Genomic DNA, 25,086 nt, shown 5'->3' on the forward strand with positions numbered 1-25,086 from the left:
TCGTTGCGAACTAATCATGCTAGGCTGAGCTGTCATCTCTTGATAAGGTCGTGTCCACGTGTCCCCTTTTCGCTAGGTCGGGCCAAATCACCCTTCATCAAAAGGTATCTTCCCCCCTCCTCAAGCGAAGAATGAACAAAGTTTGCTACTATAGAGTCACACACCGGTGACTATTTGTAACCCTAGATTTCTTTCCCATTGACTATTTGTAACCCTCCTCAAGCGAAGAATGAACAAAGCGAAGAATGGACAAGTGGTACCACTTGTAACCCTAGATTTCTTTCCCAATATCTATTCGAACAATGATTATCCCTCTAATTTTTTTTTGTTCGAGAAAAAGGATCATCGTCTTCGTCAAAATTTCTCTATAGCAAGGTTCTGTTTGCAGGAACATTTTGTCTTGTCGAACAGGAAGCAGGCATCCGCGCGGGAGATGGGAGTTTTTTTATTTCCCGCATTTCTCATTTAGAGCGGTTCGTTGTAAGATTATACCGATTTAAATCTGGTCTAAATACAAAATCCGCCGAGTATATTATGTTAGACCGCCGCATCAGTGTCTAAATATCTTCAGACATCACTCTAGCGGCGGTCATGCTTTGGTTGTTTTTCTTGTAGTAATTGAGCGCAGATGTGAATTCACAGCCCATCCCTGCATGTATTGAGGAACATTGGGCAGCCGATCCGATCACCACCTTGGAATGTCTCAAATATGACTCTTTGGAGCCTTCAATGGTCAGGTCTGGTTTAGGGGACATCATGGACCAGTTCCAATATTAATCAGTCTTATAAAATAGGCCAGATTTAAAGCGATTAAACCTGACATCTATAATTATACATGTGATATAATTAATCGGTCAGGGCTATGGTTTCTTACTTCTTAAACAGTTGATGACCTCGGCAATATTAAATGGAATTTTATTTCCACTTTTAATGAATACAATACAAATAGAATATACAAGTATATATGGATGCCCCTTCAGACACCAAACTTACATCTTTAACATTAATACAATTAAACTCGTGCACTTAGATTATTATGCACTTATTGCAATTTCTATATATACATAATATAATTTTCATTTTTCAACCAAGGAATAGAATTAACAGACATATTAGACGTTCTATATTGTATTCTCCATGCCAACTCTACGAATTGATTACTTAACCAACATCAGTGGCCGTATCATAGCGTTATCCTCATGGTCCAAGATCTGCAACAATTAAGTAAAAGAAAAGCAGAACACACAAAGTGAGAACATAACTGATCAGATAATGTAGAAACAGAGCCATGGCCGCTAATTTGTAAAGAAATCAATGAAATATGAGCAACATAAATTAGGATCAAACATCAAAGAGGCGGTTTGCTTACGTGACAATGGTAGACGAAACCGGGTTGAGCAGTAGCGTCGAACGGATACGGCGCACCGGTTTCCACTAGATTAAACTTGACGACGATGGTTGTTTTGTATCCAGGCTCTATCTTCACCGCGTTCTTCCATGTTCTTTCGTTTTCCGGTATCTTCACCAACTTTCCGGTCGCATGGGCCTTCACATTGCATGCTACTGCGTCGTTCTTGGTTGTCATGCAAGCTTTGAATGCATCCAAGTTCACCAGCTCCTGCACCTTCACTGCTTGGAACATTGCCAAATGAAGGTGCAACGGGTGATTATCGGGGGTCAGGTTGATCACCTCCCACACCTCTGTAGTGCCGGATTTTGGTGTCTCCGTCGCCGGATCTTCCAATCTTTTGCCGTTTATGTAGAGATGGGTCGGCGTGCCGGCGTTGCTGCTGTACTCGTGCATTACTATGTACCTTCTTTTCGCTGCACCGGCTGTTCTGGCTGGTTGATACTTTACTAGAGTTGCCGGGATCTTTGATCTGTCCGGTTGGCTAGGGCTTCCCGGTTCAATGACGAACTTCATGATGTTTCCGCACAGATCATCCACGGGCGAACCGATCGGGTATGGGTATGGAGCATCATTGGTTAAAATGGCCTCGTTGGTGGTTGAAATGGAAAAATCAATTACAACGTCAGCAATCTCGGATGGTGATAAGAATATGTTCTGTGTGCGCACGGGTGAGGGTAGGTAGGATGAGTCGGATCCCACCTGGACAAATGCGAGCCGGTTCGATAAAGAGAACCGGAAGTATCGTGCATTGGAGGCATTGATGATCCTGAACCGGTACTTCCTCCGCTGAACCTTGAGGAATGGCCAGGCCTTACCGTTAACTACGATGGCATCACCGTAGTACTCTGGCTGCCACTGAGGGTGGATCGACGGGTTATTGCCGGTGTGGTTCATGTAAAGGGATCCATCAGTTGCAAAGCTCCTATCGAAAACGAACAAGTGTCGGTCAAATTCGGGTCCGGATGGGAGGTTTAGTTTGGCATCTAGTTTTGGATCACGGATGACGTAGGCGCCAATCAGGCCTGCTAGGAGATTGGCACGTGTCAATCCGAGAGCATGATCATGGTACCAGAGGTTTCCGGAGTGTTGGACATTAGGGTAGGTGTAGGTTGGTTTGGACCAGGCCGGTCCGGTCTCGTTGAAGTTGGAGGTGAACCAGGCAAAGGCACTACCATCGCTTTGTGGTTCATGGACGCCACCATGGAGATGGACGACAGCGGGGACACCGCCGTTGTTGGGAATGGCAGTGGGGACGGTTGGATCCCAAGGGAGTATGTGTCTTTGAGGGAGGTGATTTTGCCACGTGACGTAAGTAGGGACGCCTTGGAGAGTCTCAATAGTGGGACCGGGTACAGTGGCGGTCTTCTTAGATTTTCCATAAGCAAAAACTGTGGCGGGAGGCAAGTCTCGGTGGAATTTCTGCACAAACCCAGAAGAAAATGTTAATTAACAATAATATATGCATGCATATATAGGATTATTTATTGATGAATTGAGAACAAGTAAGAAAGTCATGAATATCCCATGGTCCACCCCATTAAACCACATGGTTGGATCATATATATATATATATATATAAAGGAAATAGTAGTCAAGGTTTTTAAAACCGAATGGGATAATGAATGGTTCATGGGTTCGGTTTTCAGGTGGTTTTATGGTCTGACCATTCAAATCGAATGGATGAACTGTTTTGACAAAAAAATTAAAAAATAAAAAAGGCCAAAAACCGTTAAATGATTTAAATGGTTTAATCACCTAGGTCAGCGATTTGCTGACCAAATCAATAGTTTTTGGCCAAAATTACTGTTCTGAGGCAAAATTGAATCAGTCATGACCGGTTTCTGATTTTTCTCTGGTCCGGTCCGATTTTAAAAACCATGGTAGTAGCTAAAATACGTACCCATTTCTTCTGGAACATGCCAATGGTGAGATGGGCTGGAACGGGTGAGCGGTGTCGCATTGAAAAACCAAAGACTTTGGGCATTTGAGGGAGTTCATCCACGAACATTTGCAGAGAGGAAGCCACTTGACGTAGAGTTGCTGCTTCACTTATGGGACCCTGCTGTGCCTGGACTTTGAAGAAATTTGCTGCAATCATCAACAGTACTAAAGGGACGAACAACAATTGATGATGATCAATCTTCATCATTTCCAGCTGGGTCGTACTGATCAATCGTATCGCGCGCAATAAATTGTGTGACCAAGAGGAGAGAAGAGAAGAGGCGTGTGGCGAGCACAAGATTAATTAGGATTTAGGAATGAATGATGTCAAAAGGTTACAGCCATCGCCCTATATATACATAGATAGAGAGAGAGAGCACAAACATGGCCTCAGGTTTACGAAACGGGCTTCCCTCGTTTCAATTTCCCTCTAAGAAAGAAAGATAAAAAAAAAAAACAGAAATAGTGTTTTCAAATTCAAAACACCAACGACGTCATCTTGTGCTTCTATCCAAATTGACCCTCTACCCACTTTCAGTCAAACATTTTGATAATGAAGAAAAATCCATATAAAAAATTAATTGCTTAATTAGTTATGGTTATAATAAATGATTATGAAACAGCGACTTATCTGTTGAACACAAGTTTTGGATTATTAGATATATATAGCTGAAAGAAAGGGGAAAAGCAAACAAAAAATAATTGGAAGCTAGCGACAAGGGAAGTTAATTAATGATTAAGAATATATGGTTTTAATTAAAGTTCGTTCCGCTCTAGTATGTCTTTGCTTTGAAAGGGAATTGTTCATTGTTGCCTTGTTGGTAGGTGGTGGATGACTTGACGACAGAACTGAATTTCCACTTGGCTAAGGTTCTAAGCTAGGGGGCCGGGTTTTCAACGGGATTACTTCGATTCTCTGCGCTTCCAATCAATCTAGTATGCACAAATTAATACTACTAGGCTAGGGCCTCGTCTTGAAATTCTAAATAATGGACAATCGAACCAGCTTCATTAGATATCATCAAATCAAACGAGTGGTATCCTTGTTTTCGGACCTTCTATTCCATATCCATGCATATATTTTATCATTTAATATTTTTATGATCTTTGAAAGAAAAATAAAACGAGCTAGATAGATATGGAATAGAAGGTGCGAAACCATTTAGTTGGTTCAGTTTTTTTAATGAAAGTTCGGTTTTAGTTTACTACTGGGGATCTTAAAGGTGACTGCTTAGAGAATTTTAGTTGGAAATATGATGTCTATCACAATTAAGTGCAAAATTTTTGCTCTTTGGATGTTAATAATAGAGATGACAATTTTTCCCATCCCCGATAGGATCCAACTTCTTCGATTCGATAGAGTTGGAGATGGGGATTGTTTTGGCGGGGTGGAAATAGGGACATGGATTAATAGGTATCTCTGATCGGGGTCAGGGAAGGGGATTGAGATCCCCGCCTTACCCTAACCCCGATTCTATATATATATAAATGTTATTTATATTAAATATATGTGTTGTAATATTATTTCTATATATCAAAATATATTTAAAACATTATTTATAATTAAAGTTATTTATTTATTTTAAATAAATTTATTTTTCAAAAAAAATACTATTATCTAAAAAGATTCAGGGATTTGGGTCCTCGCGGGGAATCTATTCCCGTTGGGGATCAGGGATGGAGGACAAATTTTATCCCTAACGGGGATCAAGGACGGGAATAAGGTTAATTTCAGAATCAAGATCAAAAACGGATATATGATCCCCACCCCGAATCCACCCTTTGTCATTCCTAATTAACAAAAATTTGAATAAAAATCAACCAATTTTATAAAACTGGGATTCTTCTTGACCAGTTATATGATCGGTTTTTGTTACCACAAACTTTTGGAGTCTAACCGAACCGGCAGTGAACCGATTCATGGTTTAATTTCACCGGTTGGACCGATTAACCTTATCTGATACTCTGGGGCATTAATAGTATTGGGCTTACTGGCCAACGAATCTGCTACACTCATAAGCTGTTTCACATCTTTACCCACAAAATATTAGAATTATGCATTAAGAATATCTCTTTTATCATCTAACCAATGCCCTTGTTATTTATAAAGTTGCTGAGACTTTTAGTTATAGAGATAGTAGTAAAAGTGGCTCTTTGAAATTTGACTCATGTAACGTGGTCAGGATAAATTGGACCATTCATGTTGTGGAACACTTTTTCGCTGACGATCTTGGATGTCACGTTCAAAATTGGCAAGAAAAGTTTGTCTGTTTGTAATAAATAGTTTACCTTTAACACGTGTATCCCGATGGAGAGAATGACGAGGAATTGAGATCTGCTCCCCAGAGCCTTCCTCACGCAGATTTCCTATTCAATTTTTCTATAATGAGAGTGGGTAAGAAATCTCGACTGGTTCCTCACACCTACACACATTCATATAAATTATAGGAAATATTTCAATGCATGACTGGTACATGTTGTGAGATTGGTGCGAGGAGCAGATCCTAACTCATTTTTGTTGTCTTGCTGGAAATTTGCTTCTTATGGAGTATACCTCATACAGACCTTACAAACCCAGATTTCCTATTTACTTTCTCTACCCGCACCTTACCTGTAGTGCATTGGAGATCACATCACATCCCCGTTGTATATAGGGAACATCTCTCAATAATGTCATCATCAGGATTGATACTATCATCGGGAGATGTTCTCAATATACAGTGGGAATGTGCTGTGGGGCATTGTGGGGCAGCTCTTTGTGGGGTGGAAATGTAAACTCTAATGCACTGCAGCTGCACATCTCACAATACAAGATAGGGATGTATGGCTGTGATTCAAGATGGATAGAGTATGGGTAGAAAGAATAAATAGAAAATCCCATTAAGACTTCACAACCCTATCCCACTATGTATTGAAAACATCTCCCTTTTAATAACAACACAAAATACAGGAGATATTCCCAATGTATAACTAGGAGGCATCGTAAGGTTGGTGTGAGGAACAGATCCAGACTCTTAACAGATCCAGACTCTTAACATCAAACCCTTACATTGCAAAAAAAATGTTTGTTTTATCAACGATCCGAAAATCCAAACGGTGGATCCACTGACCCTATTGACATGGAAAAGTGAATCAATCCACATCCAAAGAATCAACTGTTCCGACATCAAAATATGTCAAATAGATTCATTGACACGTGGCCAGATGGTCAAGCCATTGACCGAAAAACCAAGGGCCAAACCGTTTTGGATTTTAAATTGGTTTTTGAAATATTGGTCGAAAGTCCAAACATGAATCCAATTACATTCAAATTAAATTCCAACACTGGGGAGATGATCCTTGTTGGACCAGCACCTTGCTGGCTGTAGACATGTCGCCATTCTTTTCTAAAATCATGTCTACAATAGAGTATTCAGTACACATATAGTAGGGCAGTTCATAAGAAGGTCCAACCCGACCAAATCGACCAACCCGGACCGATCCAACCAGAGTCGGCTGGGTTTTCATCAGTACCGGACGGTTTCAGGTTGTACAAATTCATAAACCGATGGTTCAGGTCGGTTTCGGTTTTCTTGTATGAAAATCAAAATCGAGTCGAACTGAGCCGATTTAGTTCCTACTTAACTAAAAACTGAAATATCTGAAAATATATATTCCAATATCTATATCTAAAAAATATATATTATGAAATATGTTAGATATATATTTCCAGAAAATATATATTCCAATATATCTGTATGTATATTTTTGTTTATATATTATATATATATTTCTAAAATACATATTTCAGTTTTAAATATATTTCCAGAAAACTAGGTGGCTATAGGGGGCATGGATGAACTTAGAGCCGAAACCGACCCTAACCGACTCAACCTGACTCAAATCGACTAGGTCGGTTTTGCTTAACACTGGATCAGTTTCGGTTTCCATCTCAGATAACCCGACCACCTGAGAGAGTAGGAGTGCAATTTGGGTGGTCCAACCCAAGCCTACACCGACCCAGCCTAGTGGGTTAGGTTTGGATTTTAGGGCTTTGTGGGCTGTGCTTGGGCCCAAAAATGTCCATATGAGACCCACCTTGCAATGCTATGATACGACTCAGCCTACAGGCCCTACACCCAATGTGCTGAGTTTCCCGGTTTTTTCACCTAATATAAATAAAGTTTTCCATATGAGACCCACCTTAGTAAGAAGCCCATGCATGAAAAATGTCCCAAACAGGCACTAATTCCAAATTATACGTGGAATGAGTTTGCTAGAAACTAATTACCCCGGATTAGCTCTCCACAGAGCGGTTGCTACATACTGAAGATATCGACCTGAATACATATATTTATATATATATATATATATATATATATATATATATATTATATATTTCTTATATATTATAAATTAATAAATATGCATTCTATATATAAATATATATTTATAATATATAATATATTATTATTATTATTATTTAAAATATAATATTATATATTTCTAGCATCTAGAGCGCCTATGCGGGGAGCCAAAGCGAATTTTTGACGTGTTGAAAAATATATCTACTAATGGTTATAAAAATATCAGGAGATCAGGTGTTGACTGAAAGGAAGAAACTATTCATTTGAAAACAAAGTTTTCAACAATTCATTTTGGTAAATGGTTTTCAGGAATTTAAAATGACTTGTTTGGTAGGCTTGTGGGTTGGATGAAGAAAAGTATAGGAATCTGTTATCCATCACCATCAGAATCAGAGATTATCCTTAGAAAGAAATGGGTCGTCGATTCAATACTCGAACCCGTTATCGGTCGATAGTGTTTGGGCTTCGAGACAGAATTCAAGTTGCTTCTAAGACATTCGTTTTGTATTGGAAAACGGAGAAATTAGACGCAACTTGCAAAGTCAAAACGTCAAATCGGCCACCTAACCGACCATCTATTTATCAACTCAGCAAGGGAAAGCGATGGTTCTCAATTCTCATTTCGTAGTTCAAATCTGAATTAGTAGTAACTGATTTCTTTTCTTTTTGTTTTTGCTTTCTTCCCCTTCTTTGACCGATATATCTGAATTGAGAACTTGTCATCACCTGAAAAGAATATTTAAATCCATTTATTATATTGACAACGAGGGCATCAAATGAGTTGTTTGGTTTTCTGCTTCGTGTTCAATTCGTCTCGATACCAAACTTGGTTCTGACTAACTTTGGTCTAACACCTAATTTGGATTGATCAGCTACGCGGTTTTGGTGTGTGAAATTTGAAAAACAGGATCTCTCAAACCATGCTTTTCTCAAACGATGGAAACAAGATTTCGAAAACTGGGGGCCATGTATGTGCTATATATAGGGTTGTAAGTGGAATGTTCAGTTCATCAATCATCATCAACTTTCATTAAAGCTTGAGCTTGGCACACGCCTTCTCTTCTTCTTCTTCTTCTTCTTCTTCTACTCTTCTCTATCTCTTTCTTTCTTCTCTTCTTTGTAACATTCTTCTTCCGTACGTTGAATTAAAGGTATGTTGTATGTATGGCAATCTGTCGCCTCTTGTTGCATGTCTTACACCTGCTCCCCCAGTCCGTGATACCAAAGACCAGACACGGCCGGGGAACAGATCCCCAATTCCTCAATCCTGATTAATTTGACCAAGTTCTGGCCAAGACAAAGAAAGTAGAACTGAAACATCACTGAAAGCTGGTTGAATTTTGATTCATTTTTATGTTCGTTCCAATGGCTTCCTGTCACGGGCAATGTGGTTCATTCTGGTCCATGAAATGAGTTCACATGAACTGAACTCTCTTGGGCTTATGTTTCTTTCATTTTTTTAGTTCATCCCTACTGACCAATTGAATTAATAATGTTGTTTCTTGACAGGTTAATTGCAGAGACAATTGATCAGGAGAGCAAGATAATGAGGATCATGATGAGTAAGTTGTTATTAGCTCTCATACCATTAATCGCCACACTTTGCTTCAAAGCTGTCCATGCGGCACAGACTCCTCCTCCAATAACCGAAGCAACTCTTTATCAAGTTGCTGCTTCTCTGCAAATGTTTGTGGACGAACTCCCTGAACTGCCGAAGCTGTATGGTTATTCCATGCGCTATCGATCTCCTCTCCCTGGTCGTCTCACCATCGGCATATACCAGAAGAAATGGGTACGTCACGTACAACATATATAATATTGAAATATATATTCATCACCTCTCAACAATCCTGCTCCGGATGTTTTTGCATGCTGACGTGGAGAACTTATTGTTTCTATTCTTGTGCAGAAATTCCACCGCGACTTGCCTCCCACCACAGTCTTTGCCTACGGGACGTCCCAACAGACCGCCACCGTACCTGGTCCCACAATTGAGACACTCCGAGGTGTACCTACCTACGTAACGTGGCAAAATTATCTACCTCAAAGTCACATACTCCCCTGGGACCCAACCGTCCCCACAGCCATCCCAAAGAACGGCGGTGTTCCCACAGTCGTCCATCTCCACGGTGGAGTCCACGAGCCACAGAGCGACGGCAGCGCCTTTGCCTGGTTCACTTCCAATTTCAAAGAAACCGGACCGGCCTGGTCTAAACAGACCTACACTTATCCCAATGTCCAACACTCTGGCAATCTCTGGTACCATGATCATGCACTCGGTTTGACACGTGCTAACCTCCTAGCTGGTTTGATTGGCGCCTACGTCATCCGTGATCCTAAATTGGATGCTTCCCTAAATCTCCCATCTGGACCCGAGTTTGACCGGCACTTGTTCGTCTTCGACAGAAGCTTTTCCACAGACGGATCCCTTTACATGAACTTTACCGGCAATAACCCGTCAATCCATCCTCAGTGGCAACCGGAATATTTCGGAGATGCCATCGTAGTTAACGGTAAGGCCTGGCCGTACCTTAGTGTCCAAAGAAGGAAATACCGTTTTCGGATCATCAACGCCTCGAATGCACGATATTTCCGGTTCTCGTTATCCAATGGTCTGCCGTTCGTCCAGGTGGCATCTGACTCATCATACCTCCCCTCCCCTGTTCACACACAAACTATACTCCTGGCCCCTTCGGAGATTGCGGATGTGATCGTTGACTTTTCCACGTCTACAACTAACGAGGCCATCTTGAAGAATGATGCCCCATACCCGTACCCGACTGGATTACCCGTGGACCAGCTAAATGGAAACGTGATGAAATTCATAATTGCACCAAAACGAGCAGGCCCACCGGATAGGTCAACAGTACCGGCAAGTCTAGTGAATTATCTACCGGCGACAACAGAAGGTGCAGTGCAGAAAAGGTACATCGTGATGTACGAGTACACGAGCAATGCAGGGACGCCCACACATCTCTACATCAACGGGAAACGATTGGAGGATCCGGCAACGGAGACACCAAAATCCGGCAGCACAGAGGTGTGGGAGGTGATTAACTTGACCGGAGACAATCACCCATTGCACCTGCACTTAGCTTCATTTCAGGCAGTGAAGGCGCAAGAGCTGGTGAATTTGGACGTGTTCAAGGCTTGCATGACAACCAAGAACGACGCCGTGGCGTGCAATGTGGCGAACCATGCAACAGGGAAGCTGGCTGATATCCCTGCTTATGAGAGAACATGGAAGAACTCTGTGAAGATAGATCCTGGATACCAAACTACAGTCGTCGTCAAATTTAATCTGGTTGACACTGGAGCTCCTTACCCGTTCGACGCTACTGCTGAACCTGGTTTCGTCTATCATTGCCATGTGAGTCTCTCTGTTATATTTGAGCAGATACCAGATAGATTAACCTTTTACTTTTAATTCAGATTGACTATGGAAAATGAATAAATGGGTTACAATTTTTCCTCCATTTTGTGCAGATTTTGGACCATGAGGACAATGCTATGATACGACCACTGAAGCTGGTTGCTTGAAGAGAGTTGCAGAAAGACGATAAGAGAACGTCTTCTTCTCCACAATTCTTGATGTTACAGTTCATTCATAAGTGTAAAAATTTTATATTAGTATATATGGTTGTTTTAGTATTTTAATTTTTTAAAGATGTATCTTTGAAGCCTGAAGATGTATTAAAAACTTTGTATTTTATTGCATTCATTCAAATTAAGGAATAAAGTTTTCTGATCCATTAAAACTCCAAGAATGGTATGATGGATTCCTCTTCTATTAAAACTCCAAAAATGGGTCGATTATATGTAGCTGACATGGCGCATTGCGATTGGCCCATAATTCTAATGACCCTTGCAGTCTTTTTCTTTTCGATTGCTTGGCTATTAGAAATGTTCAATTTATAAAGTTTACCCATTGATCACGGTATTTAATATACATTCTCTAATAAAATTTTTAATTTTTATCTTAATCTTTATTTTGATAAAAAATTGGCTTTAAATTTTATTTTTATCTTTTATTTAAAAAGAATTAAAGATTAATTAGTTGAGCCGTTGAACTCATAGAAAAATGGTTCTTTATCAGTCTGACAACGACTTAAGATCTGCCCCCCACAATGTCCCACAGCACATCTCACCTTTATATTGAGAACATCTCCTAATAATGTTTCATTATCTCTGAATTTGTCATTGATAGATGTTTCCGGAATGTCTCACAGCACATACCCACTGTCTATTGGATATCAGAAATGATGATATTATCACGGAGAGATGTTCTCAATACCCAGTGGGAATGTGCTGTGTGACATTGTGGGGGAAAATCTTGTGCGAGGCTGATTTGAACTTAATAAGATTGTAGGATCATGAAAAGGAAACTTCCGAGTGAAGCCGTGAACGTATATCAACCAACGAGTGTGGATTAGTTATAAGGAGGAATTGACTCGTTTAGATTAAGTCAATCTTTTGTTTTTTTTTTTGATAAAAGGAAAATTAAAAAGTCGATACTCTCACATCCTATAGCGTTCCAGAGGATATTGTATTATCCGATAACAAAGTGCCATGTCGCCTAAGGACATTAAAAGAGAAAACTAACGAAGCAGTTCCACTAGTTTAGGCACTAATTATAAAAGAAAAATACAATGGAACCTCTCTCACTGGATGAACAATCTCTTGTCTTTCCCTCTCGCTCTCATTCAGGGTCTGGGTTTCAAGTGGTGGATTGTAATAAAGACAAAATGAAGAAAAAGTGAAAAAGGATAAAAAAGAAAATCAAGGAAAAGTGTCTTGTGTATTTTTTGGTTTGTCTTGCAAGTTAATATATCTTTTGCTACCCAATGAATTGGGATAGTTCACTTATTAGTTGCTCACTCTAATAACTTTTTAAGAAAAATATTTAGAGAAAGAAAAGGGTTTTGAGAAGAAGGTTTTGGGGAAGAAGAAAAAAGATTTATAAGGGCTGAAATGAAAAAGACAAATTCGTTTTTCAGTATCTCTTCTTGCTTCTTTAATGTATTTCCACTCTTGGTGGGAAACATATAGTTTTCTATCCATTTTGTTGATGTCTTTGTTGTTGGAATCCAAAAACCTTCTTGATGTTCATCATCTATCTGTGGTTAGATAGAAAAACAATGTATTCCATTTTAATTGTTGATAGTGGATGATTTGGATTTTGGTCACGTGGTTTTTATCCTCACATTTAGGGTTTTTTCACATAAATCTTGGTGTATACTATTGTTATTTGCCTTGTGTTTGATTATTTGTTTCACTACTGCATATTTGCAATTTGTTGTTAAAATCTCTTTGATTTATACAAGGAAAAATCATAAGGATCATTTCCAACACTAACCTACCCTTCAGCCAACCACTAACAATTACGTGGTCTTTTCCTCCTAACTTCCTAAAGCCTATACTCGCTAATGATTTAATGCAATGATCTGCCCATGGGCTTTTTTCAAAAAACAAAATCCATCCATGGGCACTTCTCAATTCCCATGCTTCTTTGCATGAGTTCATCAACTATGACTGTATTTGGTACCATTGCCACTTCCATCTGTTAAATTTTAGGTTAGTCAAAACAAATTTTATGAGAATATATTTGTTTTTAGACAAATGATTTGACTTACCAATACAACATTTGGTACCATTGTCACTTCTTTGTACAGTCAAATTTGATGTTTCTGTGCAAACACTCAATCCAATGCCTATATTATTTTCAATGAAAGTGGTTAGTTGATGTGATATGACAAGACCATTTCTCAAATTTTTGTAGTGATAAACTCCAATCGTTTCTTTTAGAAACAACATTAATACCAAATACAACCACATCTAACTCCAAAAAAATGGAGAATGTCCCAACTATTTTTACAATTGTGCTCTTCTTAATGGATTAGTGTATAAACTAGTGTGGGTGGGTGGGGGTAGCTTAGACCAAGCCTTGAAATGCCAAGGCCCTATGCGCTTCTCGTTAAATTACTTACCCGGGTAAATGTAAATGCGTTTACCTGGATATAAACATTTACCTGAGTCAATGCATTTACCCATGTTCTTTTATTTCCTATGTAAATAGGGTAATGACTATTTTAGCCACAAAAATCCATTATTAAAAGGGACATTTTTTTGTCCCGTTCAAGTGTTGACAACTTTCCCCCAGATGGAAAAGATATTTACCCACATAGGAGATGGGTACCAGGAAAATAAAAATAAAGTTTTCCTAGTCCCCACATAAGTCTGAAAAAAAGGACATTAATTTCTTAGTCAATGGAAACCAAAATCCCATTGAATTGCTTTACCCCCTCTCAAAATCCAAAAAAAGAATACCTTATAAGACTATGTTTGGTTTGAAGGAAAAGATAGGGTAAAGAAGGGAAAGATAGGGAAGCCTATGCAAGGTTTGTAAAGGCTTCCCCTCCTTTCCCTACATTTTCCTTCAAACCAAACATAGCTTAAGTGTTTTCCTGTTCCTCCCATAGAGAATTATAGAAACAATTTAAGAAATACCGAAACAAATATGTCAGGAACGAAAACATTTAATCTCTCTGTTAAAATATTATTTATAATTTTATGATAAGTGTTGGGGTCATGGCTGAGCTGGTCCTGAGAGACACGTGGCCGCCCAGTCAACGCCTAGCCACGTCGGCATAGCTTGGCCGAACTACGCTATTACTGTGGCCCCCATCATATCCTTTCAGCCACGTTAACTACACGTCACACGGATGAGTACAACTATGGATAAAGAGGAGAGAGGAAGACGATTCCATTGGGGAATGGGCTCTATCCCGAATACCTCGGCCGCTAACCTAATCCTGACAACCCTAAAAGCCCAATCCGACTAGGACATGGATCTTTGGCTACAAAAAGGTACTCCATGCTCAAGATAAATGATCCAACTTTTGACACCCGAAATGCTACTTAGCTCGGACCAGCATCCTTATAGCTTGACTCGACTGTCTACTGCTTCTTACTGACTTGAACGTCGGAATACTTACCCGAGGATAACTCCTCGGGCCTCTGACTTCTCCCTAGTGTCCAAAGAGCGAAATGCTGTTTTTGGTTCATCAACGCCTGAATGCACGATATTTCCGGTTCTCCTTATCCAATGGTTTGCCGTTCGACTAGGTGGCATCTGACTCATCATACCTCCCCTCCCCTGTTCACACACAAACTGTACTCCTGGCCCCTTCGGAGATTGCGGATGTGATCGTTGACTTTTCCACGTCTACAACTAACGAGGCCATCTTGAAGAATGATGCCCCATACCCGTACCCGACTGGATCACCCGTGGACCAGCTAAATGGAAGCGTGATGAAATTCATAATTGCACCAAAACGAGCAGGCCCACCGGATAGGTCAACAGTACCGGCAAGTCTAGTGAATTATCTACCGGCGACAACAGAAGGTGCAGTGCAGAAAAGGTACATCGTGATGTACGAGCACACGAGCAATGCAGGGACGCCCACACATCTCTACATCAACGGGAAACGATTGGAGGATCCGGCAACGGAGACACCAAAATCCGGCAGCACAGAGGTGTGGGAGGTGATTAACTTGACCGGAGACAATCACCCATTGCACCTGCACTTAGCTTCATTTCAGGCAGTGAAGGCGCAAGAGCTGGTGAATTTGGACGTGTTCAAGGCTTGCATGACAACCAAGAACGACGCCGTGGCGTGCAATGTGGCGAACCATGCAACAAGGAAGCTGGCTGATATCCCTGCTTATGAGAGAACATGGAAGAACTCTGTGAAGATAGATCCTGGATACCAAACTACGGTCGTCGTCAAATTTAATCTGGTTGACACCGGAGCTCCTTACCCGTTCGACGCTACTGCTGAACCTGGTTTCGTCTATCATTGCCATGTGAGTCTCTCTGTTATATTTGAGCAGATACCAGATAGATTAACCTTTTACTTTTAATTCAGCTTGACTATAACAAATTAAATCAACGGAAAATGAATAAATGGGTTACAATTTTTCCTCCATTTGTGCAGATTTTGGACCTTGAGGACAATGCTATGATACGACCACTGAAGCTGGTTGCTTGGAGAGTCTTGCAAAAGGAGGCCGGTTAAGAGAACGCCTACTTCTCAATTGTTGATTTTACAATTCATTCATAAGTGTAAAACTGTATTAGTATATGGTTGTTTTAGTATTTTAATTTTTAAGAAATGTATCTTTGAAGCCTGAAGATGCACTCAAAACTATGTATTTCATTGCATTGATTCAAATTAAGGTATAAAGTTTTCTGATCCATTAAAACTCCTAGAACGATGGTTTCATTTTCTATTAAATGTACAAAAAGAATTCAAATGGTTAAAAATAATCTCATATGGTACCTTCTTGTAAAACAAACATTTGTGATTTAAAATAAAATGGGCCGAGTATATGTAGCTGACATGGCGCATTGCAATTGGCCCATAATTCTAAGTTCCCTTGCAATCTCTAATAAATTTTTTATCTTAAAAAAATAAAGCGTTGAACCGTTGAACCGTTGAACCCATAACCCAAAAGGTTCTCTATCAGTCTGCAGACAACATTGACTCTTGGATTGTGAAACGGAAACCTCCGAGTGAAGTTATGAGCACATCTATTACCGAGTTTGGATTGGTCATCAGATAGAATTGACTCGTTTAGGTTAAGCCATCCTTTTTTTTTTTGAGAAAGGGAAAGAAGAAGAAAGTCGATGTGGATGTGGATGTAGTTCTTTAGATGTGGACATGATCTTGCTTATAAAAATGAAAAAAAAAAATTGTGGCTTTTGATCCATTTGACGTGGTTCTTTTGGATTGCAGCTAATCAAGGAATAGAGACACACATTCAAGACTTGAAACCACACGTCGAGTAACATCTTCCTTCCAGAAGGCCGTTTGTGGAATTTCACTTTTTATCTCTCGAAGCTCACCCGGCCCCTCATTCAGAAATTTGAAAAATTAATATAATTTTTCTGAAAATAAATAAAAATTTTTATTAAAAAGAAAAAGAAGAGAGAAGAAGGAGATACAAGTACCCAGCCCATCACCAAGGAGGCCAACTCCACCGTCCACCATCGACCAACCATTTCTAAAGCTTAGACAATTAGATCTACTATCTAAACTCCAATCCCGTGAATACTTCGGACCATTTTGGATCGGTTTAACTTAATGTTTGGACGGCCCAATCTATTCCAATTGATTTTAATTTAGATTGTTTTCAATTCAAACCTGATTCATTAACACCTGTATTATTATCTTTTATGAATGGACCAGATATTGGTTCAATTTGAATCAATTCAATATAAATCCATTATAAATGGATCAGATTCAATCCAATCCAATAAATACTTTAGATCGTTAAGTCTGTACTGGTACAATTCAATATATCTTATTGGTCCATTCAATCCATCCAAATTGATTTTGATTTGAATAGGGTCCAACTCAAAACCGAGTTAGTTTTGTTATAAAAAACAATACATGTTTTTGGAACCAATAAAATATTGGTTTTTAAAACAAAAACAGTTATGCTAATATAAAAATTATATGATTTATGGAACATGATGTTGAATAATCAAATGAAAATATTTTTCTGAAACCAAATTCAATAACATGTCTTTAGTTTTAATTTTGAAAACAAAAAACACATACACAACCAAAAACATGTTTCTTTTGTTCTTGTTTTGAGAAACAACTTGTTTTCAAACAAGTTGGTTTTGATTTGTTCTTGGAAAATAAACAAGAAGAACAATTCACATTGTAGAATGCTTCCTTAGTGTCATGTGATCAATGTCTTCTGGTTAGCAAATCTAGTCTCTAAGGTTGCGTTTGGAAACGATAAATCCCGGTTCAGGGTAAATTTGCACTCTGGTTCACTTTTGTTTGTGTTTGGCAATATTATACTTTTATATTGACAAATGACAGACCAATGCATATTTACATTGATAATAAGATGTAAAAGTATATCAATAAAAAAGATGTAAATTTGCATCCAAGTGGGCTTTTGATAAAAAAAAAGCATATGTTTTATTGGAATTCGTGTTTTCAGCCATTACAACTAAAAGTCAATTTGGTAAAAAGGTAAATTTGTCAATGCAAAATTAATCAAACTTTGTAATTTATATGAACCGTTTTACACTCTACATATTTGCGTTCACACATATTTGCATCATTTCCAAACGCAGCCTAAGAGCCAAAGCTAAGTAGAATTGGAAACGAGTACAAATGGAATAATGGGACTTTGCAAATTTTAAGTCAAGAAATCTGCCAAGATAAGCAACAAGTGTTGTAAAAATAGTAATGAGAAGGGAAAATGGAAATCATCATTCTATTGTTTTTGACCCGGAATACAACAATGTTGCAGAACCACTTATGAAGATGCAGGTTGTGGACTAAGAAAATTGCAAACCTAGATGTGTTGGATCATGCCACTTGGTCAATCTCCATAAAAATGCATTTGCCCCCTATCAGCACCTAGATCCATGCAAAATGGTTTTCAAGTTGAAACTGCCCACAGGCTTTTGGTAAACATGCAATTGCTTATCATACTCCGTGAATTACCAATGGGAGATGCCCAAGGATGTTGAATGACAATGAACAAAGAAGAATGTGTTTGTGTGTTTCTCTATTTCACGGGGTTGATCAACACTCTATTTATAAAGTACTTTTAGTCATTCGAATGGACATAGAGGTGTTTTACGGAGAGATATATCCCTTCAAAACAATGGCAAGCCACCTATTCAAAGAGACACAAAACATAAAAATTGAAAATGTTCAAAAATAAAAAATAAAATTCAAACGGTTTAAGCAAACTATCAAAATGTGATTAAAATGATATGGTGTGACACGTGTACACACCCACACCCAACCCCTTATAAGCATGTGAATAGTGTATAATGTATTTTTCTATTATTGGTCCCTACTCATAGATATATCAAGTTTAATAATGTATTCAAGTCCACTTTTCCCAAATAATGATAATTTAGTGAGAGAATATGCACATCACAACATTACTAGCGAAGGCTCTATAAATTGTTTGGGTTTGGATCCAACACTTGGGATTGAGTGAAAATGTTAATTGAGTAGGTGTTTGGTATCATGAAATTTCATTAACTCATGTAAATGTTACATGTGCGGTTTGACTTTAATATTAGATAGAAAGTATATTTGACTGGAATTACTTATTCCCTGTCTATTTCTTTTAGACAGGAAGTGGAGTCAAACTCCAACCCTCAATGAAGGTTGGCATCCTGTAAACAAAAATAGATTTAAGTCACTTGACCTAAGGGAAGAGCTAGTAATGGCCATTTCCTCAAATAGGGAAATGTTATTCCACCATGAATATGAGAATCAAAATTCTATTCTGTCAAAAATGGCTGAAGTCGAAAATCTAAATGGCCCATTTCTATTCTAATTCCAAACTCTTATTCCTGTAAATCAAACAAACTGAACCCCTACCATGTATAATAACATATCAAATAGGGCTGCAAGTAGATCAGATAGGACAAGAAATCTGATCAACTCGAATCCGACAAGAATTCATTGGATTTTTAAGAGTATGATTCAAATTCAAATTTGAATATCTATCCAACATCCGACTTGATTAGAATTGTAATGAAAAACTAGATATAATATATTAGATCTCGTGTTGTGAACGGTATGAGCACCGTTTTGTGAGGACCAAATTTGATCTGTGCATGGATAATATCTCCATACTTGTATTTTTTTTCATGGGAAGATATTCCCAGTGTATGGTAGCAAGGGACTGTGAGGACAATGTAAGGACGGAACTGAGGATCAAATCCAATTTTGTACTAGGTAGGACTGGCATTTAGGCTCAATTTGGGGAATACAAATACAATTATATACTGTGCAAATACATACAAAATACAAGTTTTTGTACTTTAAATTTGTATTTGTACACCTTCCAAACTGAGCCTTAGGCTGTGTTTGGTTGCAGTGCAAATTTATTTGCACTAGTACAAATGCATGGAAGTGCAAATGTAAAAAATGCAAATTCTTGTTTAATTTTGTTTGGGATTTTACTTTATTCTGTTTCATGTTTTAATTTACTTCATTTGTATAGCAATCAAATAAAATAAGCTAAAATTTGAAACAAAAATAGGTCAGAATTTACACTCAAATCATTTGTACTGTCATAGTTTTGCATCAGTGCAAATTTTTCTCATTCTGTCACGTATTCAGCCTATCCAGTCATGTATTGAATTAGGATCTGCTCCTCGTAGGGCGCGCCTCACACCAACCTTACATCTACATCCCGTCCTATATTGAGAATATCTCTGAATAAATAATAAATACAAGTATTCTGAATTCTCGATGTACACCCAGAACATAATGTAAGATCGGTGTGAGGTGCGCTCAGTGAGTAACAGACTCCAGTCCAATCCAGGGGGTTGGGACTATACCTGTTCACCGGCTGGCCTTTGGGCCTGACTTTACATTGTGTCGGGTCACCCCTTTCCAAACCAATATTTTCAACCAGTGGTTGACTCGAATTGGATGAACCATTGGCATAATCGCCCATAGCTCAGCCCTCGGCCTTTGCCTACCCGGCCCAAAAACATGGCCTCACCGGAATTAATCTGAAATAGTACTGACTCAAGTGACATGCTAATGCATGACACGTGTTACCGGTTCAAATCTCCATGCACGTCAATAGGTTGACGATGTGTGTTATTATTTTGGGATCGTTGACCAAAAATCGTTAATGGACCACGCTGGAAGCAAGAAACGACAAAAATCGTACTCTTGACTAAGACAACACGTGTTTAAGGGTGAAACCATTTTCTTCCATGCAGCCAAACTTTTCTCCAGTTCACAAACGCACGAGACACGAGTTCACACTTGCGCCCGACAATATCCCGCCGTGTATCGACAACATCGGTTTTAGTACTATCAGCGGGAGATGTTATACGGCGTCCCCTGTGAATCATAGATCTGAATTCTCAACATACACATCTGGCCGTGCACTGGGAACATCTCCCTCCGACAAATTCAGGAAATGTTCCCAATGCAGGGTGAAATATGAATGTGGGACATTTGTGAGGCGTAGATTTGATTTGAATGTGCCTAGTGGGGGTCCGTGCGATGCATGGGATTTATTAAACAAAAGATAAATAATAGAAAGGGTCATTTATTAAAATACTCTTATAGTTTTATGGATTTACTAAAATCTATCATATAGTTAGCATTTTACTAAAACACTACTTATAATTTGCAACGGATTTAATTAATCTTTCATTAGATGATACTAGAAAATGACAGAGTTGATCCTAATATTCATTTAAATAAATTTAATCAAAAGAAAATATAAATAAAATACTATTTTTGCCCTTAATAAGACACACACAACCATTTTATTGGCTATATTTGGCTAATTTTGTTTTCTATATAAAAAGTGCTAAGGGTATTTTTGGAATAAAAAATCATGAGACTAAAGGCAAAACAAATACTCCTTAATGAAAGGTTGATTAAGTAAATAAGTTGTGAAATATATGAGATTTTTTATTAAATAAAAACTATAAGGTAGGTTTAAGTAAATATGTAAAATTATAAGGTCTGTTCTAATAAATGACCCTAATAGAAACACATAAGAATATGCAATTGTTTTATATTTTCATCTTTTTAAATAATTAATAATTATTCATATTTTATATAGTACTTTTAATAAATTTTTTATAATACAAAAATAATAATAATTAATTTCAGTTAGCTTTATTCATCAAACTTATGAAACTAACCAACCCGATCAACTCAATATTTTATGTCAGCTTTGGTTCAAAAAATTCCCAAGTCGACCAAGTTGGATAAGTTAGATATATATAATTTTTAATATGAAAAGTGAGAAATTTCTCATATTTTTTAGTTTAAAATGTTTTATTTCATAAATCTAATTTTTTAATAATTGCATTGAAATTTTTAAAATTTAATTTAATTTTTAAGTTTAAATCATTTGAATCGACTAACCTTTTGTGAAAATAGACCCAAACCAAAACAATTTGAGTGTGTTGATTTTCAAAAAAGGTCAGCCGATTTCAGCTGACAAACTCCCCAACCTAACTAGGTCAATTTGGTTGGCCAAATAGCCTACGTCTAGACCAAACCAACTCGTGAATGCTCATAATTTTAGCTAAATTATTAGTCTTATCTCTGATAAATAACAATAGTTTAATTTTCAATAACTATTGAAAATTTCTAACAAAAATACACAATTATTGAAAATATATTGATAATGAAAAAAAAATACAACAATTACAACAATTACAAAAATACAATAAGTACTAAAAACATATTAACTATAAATAGTCTAATCTCAAATTATAGTTTAATCTCTAAAAATATTAATTAATCAATAAGTTATAACAAAAATATAATAAATGCAATAAGTACAATATAAATTTTAAAAAATTCAATAATAGTAGTTTAATCTCCAAAAGTTTTAGAAATTTTTTTATTAAACAAAAAACAAAATAAATTTATATGCAATCGTTAAAAATATATTTATCACAAAAAACAATAAATAATTACTGAAATACAATAAATATTAATTTTAGTATATATAATTATATAATAAATATAGATTAAGAGTTTAAAATTATTATTAATAAATATTAATTTTTTTTAAATTTATTTTCTCGAATTATTACATGATATAAGTGAAATTAGTTATTTACAATATTATGTTATAATTATTTTTCTACTTTTCAGAATTTTTTTAAATTTACTACATAATTTCTTTAGTTAATTAAATACTTAAATAATATATAAAATATTTAAATTTTAACATATTAATTATTTATTGAATTTAATTACCCATGAAATCATAATTTATACTATTATTACATAATTTCACTATTAGTTTTGTAATATATTAAATTATTATTAATTTCAATATTATGTTATAATTATTTTTCTACTTTGAAGAAATTTTTTAAATTTATTACATAATTCCATTATTTTAACTATTTAAAATCTAGTTATGATAAATATTTAAATAATCTATAAAATATTTAAATGTTTTTGTTATTTGAATTTTATTTATTTAAAGCTATTACATATTATTAAATATTTGAAAAACATTTAAATTGATAATCATGAAAAACATAATTGAAATTGTTAGTACATAATTTCGTGATATATTATATAAAAATATAAAAATATTTTTTTTGTGTTTTTAATAAATATTTTAAAGTTATTATATAATTTTGTTAGAATATTTAAATAATTCTTAAAATTTTTAATTCAAACTTTCTTTAGATAGATATAGATAAAAAAGTAGGGGAGAGGATAAATAGGAATTAAAGATAATTTAAGAGAGAAACTCTATACTAAATTAGAGAAAATTTTGGAGATAAATAGGAATTAGAGATAATTTTAGAGAAAGTGGGGGGATAGTGGGGGAGGTAGTTTAGGATAAATTTTAGGAAAAGAGATTATTTAGGTGATGGGAAAGTACATCTCATTGGTTGTTCCAAAAATGACATGGAATAAAAAGTACATCTCATTAGTTTAGGATAAATTGCACTATGAATATATTCAAATAGAAATGCTATTTGAATAACATTTAAATTGATGATCCAGAAAAACAGAATTTAAATATATGTTTGGCATTGATGTTGTAGTTACAACGCGTTTTCTCAGAAGACGGTGCTACTGATGTGTGGCTTGGAGCACCGTTTTCTCAGAAAATGGTGCCTTTATTTTTGTTTGGAACCGTTGCTTCCAGATAGATATTTATAAAAAGTTGGGGTGAGGATAAATAGGGATTAGAGATAATTTAGGAGAGAAACTCTCTACTAAATTAGAGATAATTCTGGAGATAATTTAGAAGATAAATAGGAATTAGAGATAATTTTGGAGAGTGGGGGAAGTATTTTAGGAGAAATTTTAGGAGAATAGATTATTTAGGTTATGGGAAAGTGCATCTCATTGGTTGTTTTAAAAATGACATGGAATAAAAAAATAAAAAATTCAAAAAAAGGAGAAAATTTCTTGACCACTTTGTTTTAATCTATATATATATAGTACATAATTTCATCATATATTTTGTAAAAATATAAAATTTTTTATTAGATAATTTTATTATTTTAACTATTTAAAATATAGTTATGATAAATATTTAGTTATTTAAATATTTAAATGATCTACAAAACAATTAATTTTTTTGTTATTTGAATTTTATTTATTTAAATCTATTACAAATTATTAAATATTTGAAAAGGATTTAAATTGATAATCCAAAAAATAATAATTTAAATTGTTAGTACATAATTTCCTGATGTATTTGGTAAAAATATAAAATTATTTTTTTGTGCTTTTAATAAATATTTTAAAGTTATTATATAATTTTGTTAGAATATTTAAATAATTCTTAAATTTTTCAATCCAAACTTTCTTTAGATAGATATTGATAAAAAAGTAGGGAGAGGATAAATAGGAATTAGTGATAATTTGGGAGAGAAACTCTCTACTAAATTAGAGATAATTGTGGAGATAAATAGGAATTAGAGCTAATTTAGAAGATAAATAGAAATTCTAGATAATTCTAGAGAAAGTGAGGGAGGTAGTTTAGGAGAAAAAATTGCATCTCATTGGTTGTCTTGAAAATGCATCTCATTAGGAAAGTGCAGCTCAATTTCAAACGATTTTTTGAGCTGATACTATTTCTCTCTCTGTCTGGTTTGGTAGCCCAATACTACCACACACTACGGCGTACGGGCTGCTAGAGGGAAGAAGATTCCCAATACCAAACTAAAAGATCAAACTTGCATTAAATTAAAGGATATATTCAAAGAATAGAAGGTCCGAATAGAAGGATACCACACATTCCTTTGATGGTATCTTACTGAAACCGGTTTCTTTGTCCACTAGAATACAATCATACATATATGAGGTCTACCATCTGTGCATACGAAACGCACAAAATCGAAGTAATCCCGTTGAAAAACCTGCCACCTGGGCGACATGACGTGTGGGTTCCAATCTGGCTACTCCTTCATCAAGTCATCCACCACCTACCAACCATGAACAATCCCTTTCAAAGAAAAAACAAAGCTAGAGCGCAACCAACTCAAATTCAAACCATTCTTAATCATTAGCTTCCTGTTGCTTCAACCCCCTTTCTTAGAGCTATCCAATCTCCAATCCAAAACTTGTGTAGTTGTGTTGATCAGATAAGTCTGTGTTCCATAATCATTAATTATAACCATAACAAAGAAATTAAATTACTTTATGCATTTTTATATATATAGAATTTTCTTCATTATCAAAATTTTTGACTAATTATTGGGTGGACGGTCAATTTGGATAGAAGCACAAGGAGACGTTGGGTGGCAGTCTGTGTTCACTGCCGGCTCGGTTAGACTCCAAAAGTTTGTGGTAACAAAAACCGATC

The 25,086-nt window shown here is 36.4% G+C and overlaps 3 protein-coding genes across 3 annotated transcripts; 2 read left to right on the forward strand and 1 right to left on the reverse strand.

Moving 5' to 3' along the window:
• Window positions 1-1,157: 1,157 nt before the first annotated feature.
• On the reverse strand, window positions 1,158-3,652 carry LOC104587283 (multicopper oxidase LPR1 homolog 1-like). Its single transcript, XM_010244827.2, has 3 exons — window positions 3,312-3,652; window positions 1,370-2,830; window positions 1,158-1,211 (listed from the first exon to the last, which is right to left on the reverse strand). Exons 1-3 carry the CDS (start codon window positions 3,558-3,560, stop codon window positions 1,158-1,160), a joined length of 1,764 nt encoding a protein of 587 aa, XP_010243129.1. The 5' UTR covers window positions 3,561-3,652.
• Window positions 3,653-8,697: 5,045 nt separating this feature from the next.
• On the forward strand, window positions 8,698-11,448 carry LOC104587296 (multicopper oxidase LPR1 homolog 1-like). Its single transcript, XM_088903094.1, has 4 exons — window positions 8,698-8,849; window positions 9,208-9,490; window positions 9,608-11,068; window positions 11,185-11,448. The coding sequence occupies exons 2-4, from the start codon at window positions 9,245-9,247 to the stop codon at window positions 11,236-11,238; spliced, it is 1,761 nt and encodes a 586-aa protein (XP_088759220.1). The 5' UTR covers window positions 8,698-8,849; window positions 9,208-9,244; the 3' UTR covers window positions 11,239-11,448.
• A 3,561-nt stretch (window positions 11,449-15,009) lies between these two features.
• Window positions 15,010-15,776, forward strand: LOC104587295 (multicopper oxidase LPR1 homolog 1-like). The gene is made up of 2 exons (XM_010244842.1): window positions 15,010-15,564; window positions 15,696-15,776. Exons 1-2 carry the CDS (start codon window positions 15,010-15,012, stop codon window positions 15,774-15,776), a joined length of 636 nt encoding a protein of 211 aa, XP_010243144.1.
• The last annotated feature ends 9,310 nt before the right edge of the window (window positions 15,777-25,086 follow it).

The sequence above is a fragment of the Nelumbo nucifera genome, chromosome 1 (genome assembly GCF_055504915.1).
Source record: "Nelumbo nucifera cultivar China Antique chromosome 1, China Antique-T2T, whole genome shotgun sequence".
NCBI lineage: Eukaryota > Viridiplantae > Streptophyta > Magnoliopsida > Proteales > Nelumbonaceae > Nelumbo > Nelumbo nucifera.